This window comes from Oncorhynchus clarkii, chromosome 2, assembly GCF_045791955.1.
Source record: "Oncorhynchus clarkii lewisi isolate Uvic-CL-2024 chromosome 2, UVic_Ocla_1.0, whole genome shotgun sequence".
NCBI lineage: Eukaryota > Metazoa > Chordata > Actinopteri > Salmoniformes > Salmonidae > Oncorhynchus > Oncorhynchus clarkii.
In genome coordinates, this window is record NC_092148.1 from 20,743,292 (window position 1) to 20,756,835 (window position 13,544).

Sequence of the window (13,544 nt, forward strand, 5' to 3'; positions counted from 1 at the left end):
GCCTGAAATGTGGCAAAAGGTCGCAAAGTTCAAGGGGGCCGAATACTTTCGCAAGGCACTGTATTTTCTAGCAAGCTAGCTTCAATACTTTTTTCTGACATGCCGGAAATGCAGCCTTGTTGATAAAATTTGACACTTCGCGGCCACCAGAGTTTGACATGATGTGACTACAGTTTGCATTGAATTGTGGGTCGTATCAACCCCGCAAGTGACCAAAGTGGTTTACTCGCTCCTTTGGGCTAAATCGAGGGCAGAGGGGGTAACGTTAGTGAATTGGACTTCCACTTAAGATGGCAATCAAACTGCATCCGGTTTCGATGGGGATTGCCCTGAGGGAAAGTGGCTAGGGCAAGGGGTGAGGGGGTATAAATACCGTGTTTGGACTGCAGCCAATAACCATTAGACGTCACAAAAGATGCTCCATGAGATCTGAACACCTAACACAGCCCAAATCCACCACTGAACATTTTCACAGACATACTGGATGGGCACTAGAGTGGAAGGGCTAAGCATAGCTCTATAGTTACAATAATAATAAATGTTTCCTAGCAGACACTTTCGTCCAACTTACAGTTCAGTAAGTGCATACATAATTAGCATGTGTATGTGATCTGAGCGGGACGTGAACCCACGACCTTGGCATCGCTGCCGCCGCGTTCTTAAAAACCGAGCCACAGGGGAACACAGCTACAAATAGCTAATGCTTTGGTAAGATTTCATCATAGTATTAATATAACACAATTATCTTGACCTGATCAAACAATCCACGTTTATTATTAATAAAAACAGAGACGGTAGGAGATCTGTATGTGGGTGGCATGCCATGGAGATAAACTAAGCTGGCTGCTGAAGTGGATATATTATTACATCAAGCAAATGGGTGAGCAATCCAGACGTAGGTGGGTGCATGCATAGTTCATTAACCTTGCTATAATTGCCATTTCCTTTTCCTTTTTGGCATGGGGGATATAATGAATCTGTTGGATGGTTTCTGATGTAATCAGTGTGCGCCTGCAGTGCCGGGCTGATGAAGTGATTACGTAGGGGCTGTGATGTGTAACCAGGGATGGAGTGGTAGAAAAATAAGTGGGTAAACGAGTGATGTGTAACGTAAACGCAAACGCAAACAACATTAATTTTGTGTAATAGGTGCGGAAACGCTACTCCTCTCCACTACATTCCTGTTACTGTGGTTCAGTAGGCACAAAACGGATGCTGCGGTGTGCTCTAATGAACGGGACCCCTGTGTGTGACTGTCAGACAGACAGACCGACAGACAGACGACAGGGCTCTTACGCAGGCACGGCCTCTCGGATCTTGCTGTCAGTGATCTCCTTGTAGATGGCTGCAGACATGACCTCCTCCAGGGGACACATGTAGCCGTACTCCTCACAGCCATGCTCCTGCACCAGAGGGTCCATCCTGTGGGGGTCAAACATGATGTTGTTGGGCGTCACCAGCAACACCCCGCTCACCGCACCCTGAGGGGAGAGAGAGACAGACAGAGAGAGAGAGAGAGAGAGAGAGAGAGAGAGAGAGCACGAGAAGAGCGAGAGAAAGAGAGAGAAAGAAAGAAAGAAAGAAAGAAAGAAAGAAAGAACGAAAGGGTTAGACGGAGTAATATAGCTAGAACATGAAAAAAGCTGGCAGTGAAAGAAATGTGTCAGCCATTTACTGGAGGAGATATATTACCTTGCCAGCATAAATAAACAAAATGGCTGTACTGTACTGCAGGTATCCAAAAGAAACTGAAGGATATTGACTATGAACAGGAAGCTCCAATACTGACCTCCCTGTGGGGGTGAAAGCTGCAAAGCTTTGATTTAGACTGAATGGATCAATATTGGTTTCATTTTCTTCAATAGCATGGATCTGAGCTACTAGAGGTGGATGTTGGCTGGCGGAGGGCCAGCATTCCTGAAAGTCCTCTGAATTTCTCCATGAGCTTACCTTATAATACTGTACATATTTTATATATAGAAAATACTATATATATTGTATAGTACTGTAATATATATATGAATATACGTGATATGTACCTTGCCGTCTGTGATGTACTTGCAGTTGATTTTGAGGAACTTCTCTGTCAGGGCCTCTTCCTCCTCGGAGGTGGACGACACTACACGAGCCTGGCGGAGTGCTGAGAACACCGGAGCATGGTGATGATGGTGAGCCTCTGGCCTGGGAGTGCCATCGGATTCCTACCGGGGTGGCCATTTTTAATAACAGGAGAGGAGGGAGAAGTAAAGGGTGGACAAGAATGAACACATTTATCATTTAGTGATATGTTAAAAAACAGTTAGTTATAGCTTTAGATTATCCTCCAAATCATATAGAATAGATCAAGTCAATAGAACAGCATCAACAGCAGCGTATCAATTCAACAACACTCAACACTCAAACAACATTGAGTTGAATGTAATCAATATAAGCAATCTTAGATTTCATTAACAAACTTCTTGCACACATCACATACCATAGAAATAGAATGAATAGAAAGGTAATCTCATTCAAGTCAATGATGGCATAATGGGTGGACTGGCAGCCATTTTGAGTGGCAGCCATTTTGAGTGGGAGCCATTTTGAGTGTACCCATGGCAGGAAGTATACCCTTCAATATGTGCTGTGATTTCAACTCAACTGACATTACAAAAAATACATTCCATTGCAGTTAGCATCATTTGAATGAACATTCTACATTACTGTGGCAATCTAGCATCTGTTTATAGAAAATTTTAAAATACCATGAAGATTATTGCTTCACAATATCTGGCAGCCATTGTGAATGTACGTACCCATGAGTTTACCAGTCAAATGTCCAGGGTTAGAGCTTTCAAGCCGTTCTATTCATTCTATTTCTATGTCACATACTCAAGCGACATGTTACATTGCATGTAACCTGATTATATAACAAGTGATAATAATGAAGAAGGAGTTGGCAAAATCAGAACTAAGTTTGTCTCCCTACATCAAACCAATCAGCCAGGGTATCTAAATATACAGTGGAGTATAGTTAGTCTACATGTAGCAATGTTTTCTGCACTGCTAGCCAATCAGCTTAACAAACAGACAGAGACAGAGAAACACATGTACACTACATGACCAAAGTATGTGTACACCTGCTCGTCGAACATCTCATTCCAAAATCATGGGCATTAATATGGAGTTGGTCCACCCGTTGCTGCTATAACAGCCTCCACTCTTCTGAGAAGACTTCCCACTAGACGTTGGAACATTGCTACGGGGATTTGCAGTGATGTTGAGCGATTAGGCCTGGCTCGCAGTCGGTGTTCCTATTCATCCCAAAGGTGTTAGATGGGGTTGAGGTGCAGGCCAGTCAAGTTCTTCCAAATCGATCTCGACAAACAATTTCTGTATGGACCTCGCTTTGTGCACAGGGGCATTGTTGTGCTGAAACAGGAAAGGAGCTTCCCCAAACTGTTGCCACAAAGTTGAAAGCCCAGAATCATCTAGAATGTAATTGTATTCTGTAGCGTTAAGATTTCCTTTCACCGGAACTAAGGGGCCTAGCCCAAACCATGAAAAACAGCCCCAGACCATTATTCCTCCTCCACCAAACTTTACAGTTTGCACTATGTATTGGGGCAGGTAGCGTTCCAAACCCAGATAAATCTGTTGGACTGCCAGATGGTGAAGTGTGATTCATCACTCCAGAGCTTTACACCACTACAGCCGATGCTTGGCATTGCGAATGGTGATCTAGGCTTGTGTGCGGCTGAGTCGTTGTTGCTCCTAGATGTTTCCACTTCACAATAACAGCACTTACAGTTGACCAGGGCAGCTATAGCAGGGCAGAAATTTTACAAACGGACTTGTTGGACAGTGACAGTGCCACGTTGAAAGTCACTGAGCTCTTCAGTAAGGCCATTCTACTGTCAATGTTTGTCTACGGAAATTGATTGAGATTTTTTTTTACAGCTGTCAGCAACGGTTGTGGCTGAAATAGCCGAATCCACTAATTTGAAGGAGTGTCCACATACTTTTGTATATATAGTGTATGTCTCCCTACATCAAACCAATCAGCCAGACTATCTAAATATGCAGTATAGCTAGTGAGTGTTCATTTGTAGCAATGTAGCAATATTTCTGCACTGCTAGCCAATCAGGTCAACAAACACACAGAGACAGAGAGAGACATGTATGTCTAATCAGATACATTAGTAAACGAATGCACTTCCTGTAGTCTGAAGTTCATAATGGCAATTAGATAGAAAAACATACTGTATCTATATGAGGCTGAAGCATTCACCTTTATGGTGGCTTGCTAGTTGATGCTTGATTAGTTTAATAGAAACAGAATGAGAAGTGCACATGAAGACTATTTAAATACAGCTCAGTTATTCCTCCATCTACATACATCATACACTTCGTCATGCAAGTGTGTGTAGATCAGTAGACTGACTATTCTTCCTGTACTGAAATGTTAACTGAACTCCAGCACTGCCGATGTACACTGAGAAATTAACTCTCACTCAGTCTCATGGAACATGAAACTGAAATATCAGGCAGACATTACCTAACTACAGATGTGTGTGTGTGTGTCAGCAGTCTGTCTGTGTTATTGATCATATCAGCTTCATGTAACCCAGTAATAGACTCAGGGTAAACCCATGCTCCTGACCCAACCAATCCCTGACCACAACAGCAAAGACCCTATTTAACCCTGTTCACTCAACAAACAGACAGTGTTACTGTTCTTATGACAAGTAGAGGTAGAGATTTAAGTTTTACGATGTGTTATTATGTACAGATCCAGTTTCTACAGTAGTATCTGCTGCATCTCACGTGGAGGACTCTGGGCTGTGACGGTCATGGAAATATTTGTTTTGCTTTTCAGACACACTGTTTCTCCTTTCTTCCGCTCCTGACTGCATGTGCTGCCATAGAAATAGAATGAATAGAACGGGATTCCCCATTCAAGTCAATGATGGCATAATGGGTGAACTGGTGCCCATTTTGAGTGTACCCCATAGGAGTAAAGCAGGAAGTAAAAGCAGGAAGTGTACCCATCAATATGTGCTATGATTTGTTGATTCAACTCAACGTACATTGCAAAAAATACATTCCAATGCATGAGCCACATCAGTTAACATTATTTGAATGAACATTCTACATTACCACAAAAATGATAATACCAGGCAGCCATTACCAGGCAGCCATTGCGAGTGTACCCATGAGTTTACCAGTCAAATTGCCAGGGTTAGAGGTTCCAAGCCCATTCTATTCATCGTTTGCTACAACACCTTGCTTGTTTCAGCAGTGGGCAACAAAGTTCCATCACATTGTTAAGAGCCCATGTTATCACAGAAACTGAATTCAACCGCATGAACGCCTGGCCATCGGCAGTCAGCTTCAGTCAGCTGTTCAAAAAAAAGGAGGGGAAAAAATGCAGGTCATTTTATTTATGATGGTGTTTATCCATAAACGTTTGTGCCAACCCTACTACAGTAATTTCTAGGCACTGTCTGTCAGATGTACTCCAGCTCCTCCGTTGTAAACAATGATAATGATTTATCCACAGATGGGGCATCTGCTGCCTGCAAACACCATACATGGTGGGGCTGGTCTTTGTGAGCGAGGCCACATGGCCTGCTACCGTGCCAGGCTGTGTGACTGGCTGCAGAGCCAGACGGAGGGAAGGAGAGATGGAGGGATAGGGAGGGTGTGGGAACAGGAGCCAGGCGGAGGGATGGATGGAGGGATAGTGAGGGTGTGGGAACAAGAATATGGTGGGATAGAAGGTTGGAAGAATGAAGGATGGAGGGACAGGGAGGGTGTGGGAACATGGCGCAGACAGAGAGATGAAGAGTAGGCGTGCAGGTCTGCTGTGTGTGAGACACCAAACCCACAGCTGTCTGCTGGCCTCTTGACACCCTCCCACACCTCTCCTGTCTCTGTCTCCCTGGGAGCACCAGCCCACGACTACTGACCCACCGGCACACTACTAGCAACACACACGCACACACACACTGGGAGCTCATGTGGCTGAGGGGGCAGCTCAACATGCTAGACAAAAAAACTACTGGCTGGGATTCCAACCTGGGCACTCTGGCACACAACAAGACTGTGTTAGCCCTTTGAGCTAAAACCTAGGCCTTCACTGAACCACCACCGTTACAGGAACATTACACATCAGTAGGAAAGAGAACATGACACTTGAGTGGTGCTCTCCTTGGTCGGTCACTGTCATCCACTTCAGGTGGATTTCTACAGTGCTTCACCCCTCCTCTCTTCACTGGCACATTCACTTCCTAGTGACTCATGCGCCAGTCCTTTCTGTTCTGCTGCAGTAATACTACAGCAACATGACAAGAGGTATTCACAGCCTCCAATAACACACAGCTCTAGGTCGAATCCCAAATGGTACCATATTCCCTATATGGTACGCTAGTTTCGACCAGGGCTCATAGGGCTCTGATTAAAAGTAGTACACAATGTAGGGAATTAGGGTGCCATTTGGGACACAATCCAACTGTCCCCTTCCCCAGCAGCACATAGCTGACAACAGAAATCCGAACACTGGCCTGGTTTAAAATAAACAGTCCTAACATGTCCTCCTTCCTCTTAGACAACTTCCTCCATCCCCCTATCATCACAGGAGAGGAGGCAGATCACAGGAAGGAAGGGGTGGTGTGTGAGTGTGTGTGGTGGTCTAACGCAACACTGTGAGCTAACCCTCCCACTCTGCCCTATCATTCGTATGAGAGATACTCTTTAACAGTGTTCCAGTGTCTATCTGTCATCATGGTGTTATTCATACCATAAACCAGCACTAGGCCAAGTATGCATAATATACTGTTTCCCTCAGGTACTTGGACAGCGGTCATATGCACTGAGGATTGTATGTTTCATGTGTTAGCCTGATCAGGGTTCTAATTCAGGGCTAGGGGTTGGGGGAATGGGCACCCCATAACACATCAGAGTCTGTCAAAGATATCAACGTGTGTGTGTCTCTGTGAGAGGAGGTGTACACTGGCCGACCGGAGAGTGGGAGAGAGGCTAAAGATGGAGGAATGGAGAGAGGGAGGGATGGGATGGTGTTATCACATGGTGCTTTGATCCCAGAGGCTATGGGAAATCAATCCAGTCTAGACCTGCTTGCCAGGTGGAAGGAAGAAAGCTGACCCTGATATAATGCTATGGATATTGCATCCATCCATTGAGTTGCTGCTGTTTGCTTTGCCAAGGTTGCATCGCAAATGGCACCCTATTCCATTTAAAGTGCACTACTTTTGACCAGGGCCTTAGTCAAAATTAGTGCACTATAACAGGAATAGGGTGCCACTTGGGACGTGCCCATAGTAGCACAATCCCTCTAATAATATATATATATTTGATGGCTTTTTTCTTTCAGTAAACCTATATTGCAGGGATCATCAAAAAAATGTATTGATCGGATGGTCGGGGAGCAGGAACATAATAAAACTAGTATTTTTAGATTTCAAATTGACTTTTGACAAAAACATAATAATTTCAAACCTTGATTAGATTTGGGGACATTGCCCTACATAGGGTGCCGTCTTTCGAATAGCAAGTTAAAACAGGTATCCTGACTCTCTGTGGTCATTCAAAATCGCATGGAACTTATTGCAAGAGATGGGGTGTTCACCCGGTGTCATGGCTAAATTCCCAACCTGGACTTTGAATGCACAGAGATACTGTGATGAGATCCTGAGGCCCATTGTCGTGCCATTCATCCACCTCCATCACCTCATGTTTCAGCATGATAATGCAATTAATGGAAGCTGTAAATGTCCCAGTTCTTCATTGGCCTGCATACTCACCAGACATGTCATCAGTTGAGCATGTTTGGGATGCTCTGGATTTACATGTATGACAGCGTGTTCCAGTTCCCGCCAATATCCAGCAACTTCGCATGAAAGAGGAGTGGGACAACATTCCACAGGCCACTATCAACAGCCTGGTCAACTCTTTTAGAAGGAGATGTGTCACACTGCATGAGGCAAATGGTGCTCACACCAGATACTTTCTACATTGTAGAATAATAGTGAAGACATTAAAACTATGAAATAACACATATGAAATCATGTAGTAACAAAAAAAGTGAGATTCTTCAAAGTATCCACCCTTTGCCTTGATGACAGCTTTGCACACTCTTGGCATTCTCTCAACCAGCTTCACCTGGAATGCTTTTCCAACAGTCTTGAAGGAGTTCCCACATATGCTGAGCACTTGTTGGCTGCTTTTCCTTCACTCTGCGATTCAACTCTTCCCAAACTATCTCAATTTGGTTGGGGTTGGGTGCCCAAACTATCTCAATTTGGTGGAGGTTGGGTGATTGTGGAGGCCAGGTCATCTGATGCAGCACTCCATCATTTTCCTTCTTGGTCAAATAGCCCTTACACAGCCTGGAGGTGTGTTTTGGGTCATTGTCCTGTTGAAAAACAAATGATAGTCCCACTAAGCACAAACATTGATTTGTTTAACACTTTTTTGGTTACTACATGATTCCATATGTGTTATTTCAAAGTTTTGATGTCTTCACTATTATTTTACAATGTAGAAAATAGTAAAAAAAATAAAGAAAAACCCTTCTAAAGTAGGTGTGTCCAAAATTTAGACTGGGACTGTATACCCCCCCCCCCCCCCCCCTGCGGGACAAAACTACCTGCTAGTTGGGGAACCCTGCTATAATGATTCATGAAGATTTTTAGGAAGACCGAGGGACTCTTTTAGCCAAATGTTTGACCCCATATATTAACACTCCACAACATCCAGTGCTATTTATACTACAATAAAACATAACAGAATAGAATGACTAGTGACTAAGACAAGGAATGAATTCCTTCTCAGCCTCCTTCAGGACAAACCACCTGCCTGCCTGAGCTTCCGTCCTGTACTGTATGGCCTTGCAGACAGGCTGCAATGTCGACTAAACAGAGAGAGTAGAAGGCTAGAAGTGGAATACTGTGGAAAATTTAACCACAGCTCCCCCATGTGGACATGTACATGTTCTGCAACCATGAGCAGAACAAACATATACTGTAAATTCATGGGATGCATCTTTTGAATCTTTTATCCTGATTCTCCTATAGAGATAGGAGGATGTTGGCAAGGTGGCAGAGTAGGGGTGAAACCCCGAGGTCCGGGCTGGGTTACCTGAGCAGCTGTAGTTTGGCACCAGCCATCCTGCAGCGGGCTAGGCAGGTAATTTACACTAGTCCTACATTCCCTGGCCCTAAAAATAGTGGCCTCTTCTGTTCTGTGCAACAGAAGGAAGGAAGTGAGGGTGCCAGGACACAACAGAACAGGATAGGACAGGGAGAGGGAGAGAGGTCAGGAGGACAGTGAGCTAGGCTGGCTACGGTCACAGCATGAGAATCGAATGCCAGCACAATGGCTAGCCAGCCATGACATCTCATGTCTGCCAGACATTACAGCCTGTTCTGTGCGGCCAGTGGAGCATGCTAAGGGGAGGACGGCTCATAGTAATGTCTGCAACGTCGCGAATGGATTGACATCAAACCGTGTCTTTGATACCATTCCACTCCAGCCATTACCACGAGCCCGTTCTTCCCAATTAAGGTGCCACCGACCTCCTGTGTGTGTGGCCACAAAAAGGGTTTTATAATTAAAAGATCATTGAGGTTTAGAAAAAGCATTGTGCAGGTTATTAAGGTCCTTCCTCCTCTACCTTGTAAACCATGCTGGATCTTTACTCCACGTCCTGTTGAGGTGATTTACCCTCCCCTGTCTGTCTTAGAAACACATCATGCTTCCTCTCTCTGGAATAACTGCTGTATTCATTCCAAATGGGACCCTGTTCCCTATGTAGTGCACTACTTTTGACCAGGGCCCATAGAGCTCTGGTCAAAAGCATAATGGTGCCATTTGGGACATGCAGGCTATCTCGCTGGTCATCTGAGAGAACAAGCTCCGTTCATTAGTTTCTCTAAATATCAGACAGAGCATCACACTAAAAAGCTTAATTTCTCCACAGACACACACAGCCCTTCTCCCTCAGATCCTCGTCCTCCGCTGAGAGCCAAGAAATAGGCTCCTGTTCTTACAGGCATGACCTAAATAGATAAGCACTAAATAAACTAACGACGGGATCCTTCTTCCAGCCTGAGTAGTGTTGAATTTATGCAGCTAGTTTGGAAAGGCAGCAGTAGCAGAGGAACCCATTTTCTGATAACATTCTGACAAAACAGTGCCTTGTCGCCATGGAGACCACCTGGGACAAACAGTCATATTTCTTTGGGGGTCAGAAGGTTCCTGTGTGTTTAATGATTGGCTCGTTTGGTGCCCCGTGGAAAGGGCAATCTATGGAGCAGAAGGGTGACACTCCTGACCTGATCTGAGAACAATGGAACATGTCAGCTTCCAGTATTCCATTACAGAGGACTAGATAGGCCTGATTCCAGACCTGCTAGAACCAACCACACTTAAGGGCATTTTCCCAAGCTATACTGCACTGACATGGTTACAGATCCACCATAGTTGCTGGAACAGTGAAAACCTGCAGATATTTGATCCCCTGTCCCTCCCCTGGTCAGCACTCAACTAACACATTATTCCCTCTTATATACTGAGGTTGTCAACACGACCGTTCAGTAAACAACAAACTAACTGTGTCTTTATTGGCTGCATGCTTCTATAAATGGAGACTAAATGGTACAGTAAAAGCAGTGGCATTTCAGCTATCATCGCACCAGAGCAGAATTGTGTGAGGGAAGTTAACCTAACATCAATGTAACTATTGCTTAATGGGCAGAACAAAGAGCCATTCTATTACCTGGAGCCAGAGCCATACATCAAGTCTGTATACTGTAGGTCAGCAAACAATGGAGAATTAGTACATTACAGACTTATTCTGCTCATAAAACATAATGCATCACTTATTGTCTGGCCTGTCCCGGATTGTCTGGACAGTATGAGAGTTGGCCCTTCACATTTTAAATCGGATTTGTGATAGATATTTATGCAGGATTTCTGATAAAGCCTTCTACCTCACTCTATGATAGGTGTTGTACGTATAGTGCCTTGCGAAAGTATTCGGCCCCCTTGAACTTTGCGACCTTTTGCCACATTTCAGGCTTCAAACATAAACATATAAAACTGTATTTTTTTGTGAAGGATCAACAACAAGTGGGACACAATCATGAAGTGGAACGACATTTATTGGATATTTCAAACTTTTTTAACAAATCAAAAACTGAAAAATTGGGCGTGCAAAATTATTCAGCCCCTTTACTTTCAGTGCAGCAAACTCTCTCCAGAAGTTCAGTGAGGATCTCTGAATGATCCAATGTTGACCTAAATGACTAATGATGATAAATACAATCCACCTGTGTGTAATCAAGTCTCCGTATAAATGCACTTGCACTGTGATAGTCTCAGAGGTCCGTTAAAAGCGCAGAGAGCATCATGAAGAACAAGGAACACACCAGGCAGGTCCGAGATACTGTTGTGAAGAAGTTTAAAGCCGGATTTGGATACAAAAAGATTTCCCAAGCTTTAAACATCCCAAGGAGCACTGTGCAAGCGATAATATTGAAATGGAAGGAGTATCAGACCACTGCAAATCTACCAAGACCTGGCCGTCCCTCTAAACTTTCAGCTCATACAAGGAGAAGACTGATCAGAGATGCAGCCAAGAGGCCCATGATCACTCTGGATGAACTGCAGAGATCTACAGCTGAGGTGGGAGACTCTGTCCATAGGACAACAATCAGTCGTATATTGCACAAATCTGGCCTTTATGGAAGAGTGGCAAGAAAGCCATTTCTTAAAGATATCCATAAAAAGTGTCGTTTAAAGTTTGCCACAAGCCACCTGGGAGACACACCAAACATGTGGAAGAAGGTGCTCTGATCAGATGAAACCAAAATTGAACTTTTTGGCAACAATGCAAAATGTTATGTTTGGCGTAAAAGCAACACAGCTCATCACTCTGAACACACCATCCCCACTGTCAAACATGGTGGTGGCAGCATCATGGTTTGGGCCTGCTTTTCTTCAGCAGGGACAGGGAAGATGGTTAAAATTGATGGGAAGATGGATGGAGCCAAATACAGGACCATTCTGGAACAAAACCTGATGGAGTCTGCAAAAGACCTGAGACTGGGACGGAGATTTGTCTTCCAACAAGACAATGATCCAAAACATAAAGCAAAATCTACAATGGAATGGTTCAAAAATAAACATATCCAGGTGTTAGAATGGCCAAGTCAAAGTCCAGACCTGAATCCAATTGAGAATCTGTGGAAAGAACTGAAAACTGCTGTTCACAAATGCTCTCCATCCAACCTCACTGAGCTTGAGCTGTTTTGCAAGGAGGAATGGGAAAAAATGTCAGTCTCTCGATGTGCAAAACTGATAGAGACATACCCCAAGCGACTTACAGCTGTAATCGCAGCAAAAGGTGGCGCTACAAAGTATTAACTTAAGGGGGCTGAATAATTTTGCACGCCCAATTTTTCAGTTTTTGAATTGTTAAAAAAGTTTGAAATATCCAATAAATGTCGTTCCACTTCATGATTCTGTCCCACTTGTTGTTGATTCTTCACAAAAAAATACAGTTTTATATCTTTATGTTTGAAGCCTGAAATGTGGCAAAAGGTCGCAAAGTTCAAGGGGGCCGAATACTTTCGCTGTATGTGTGTGTGTTCTTGTGAGCAGACGCATGGTGAAGGGATAATGCCAACGCGTTCATTGCGAGTGCGTGTCTGAATGCCGACATACCGTCACCTTCTCTAAGTCAGCGTCTGAGGAAGTGGGAGACAGAGGGCTGATGGGACTTAGGGAAGGGGAGCTCCCCACACTGGATATGTGTTCAGGATCAGGAACGTACAGAACCTGCAAACACAATCCATGTCTGGATTTAAACAGGCTGACACACAGAGAAATGAACATACAGTTGAAGTCGGAAGTTTACATACACCTTAGCCAAGTACATTTAAACTCAGTTTTTCACAATTCCTGACATTTAATCCTAGTAAAGATTCCCTGTCTTAGGTCAGCTAGGATCACCACGTTATTTTAAGAATGTGAAATGTCAGAATAATAGTAGAGAGAATTATTTATTTCAGCTTTTACTTCTTTCATCACATTCCCAGTGGGTCAGAAGTTTACATACACTCAATTAGTATTTGGTAGCATTGCCTTTAAATTGTTTAACTTGGGTCAAAGGTTTCAGGTAGCCTTCCACAAGCTTCCCACAATAAATTGGGTGAATTTTGGTCCATTCCTCCTGACAGAGCTGGTGTATCGGAGTCAGGTTTGTAGGCTTCTTTGCTGGCAGACGTTTTTTCAGTTCTGCCCACAAATTTTCTATAGGATTAAGGTCAGGGCTTTGTGATGGCCACTCCAATACCATGACTTGGTTGTCCTTAAGCCATTTTGCCACAACTTTGGAAGTATGCTTGGGGTCATTGTCCATTTGAAAGACCCATTTGCGACCAAGCTTTAACTTCCTGACTGATGTCTTGAGATGTTGCTTCAATATATCCACATAATTTTCCTTTCTCATGATGTCATCTATTTTGTGAAGTGCACCG

General features: G+C 43.9%; 1 protein-coding gene across 8 annotated transcripts in view; it reads right to left on the minus strand.

Annotated features, from left to right (window-relative positions):
- The window catches only part of LOC139424092 (oxidation resistance protein 1-like), a 166,033-nt gene that overhangs the window by 18,904 nt on the left and 133,585 nt on the right, over window positions 1–13,544 (minus strand). For 4 of the 8 annotated variants that reach the window (XM_071175820.1, XM_071175790.1, XM_071175826.1 and 1 more), the window contains 3 exons: window positions 12,730–12,843; window positions 2,040–2,201; window positions 1,297–1,481 (listed from right to left, as the gene is read on the minus strand). In XM_071175820.1, the coding sequence (XP_071031921.1) occupies window positions 1,297–1,481; window positions 2,040–2,201; window positions 12,730–12,843 (461 nt within the window). The remainder of the gene's footprint in view (window positions 1–1,296; window positions 1,482–2,039; window positions 2,202–12,729; window positions 12,844–13,544) is intronic. The other 4 variants (XM_071175798.1, XM_071175813.1, XM_071175829.1 and 1 more) reach the window with 2 other exon arrangements.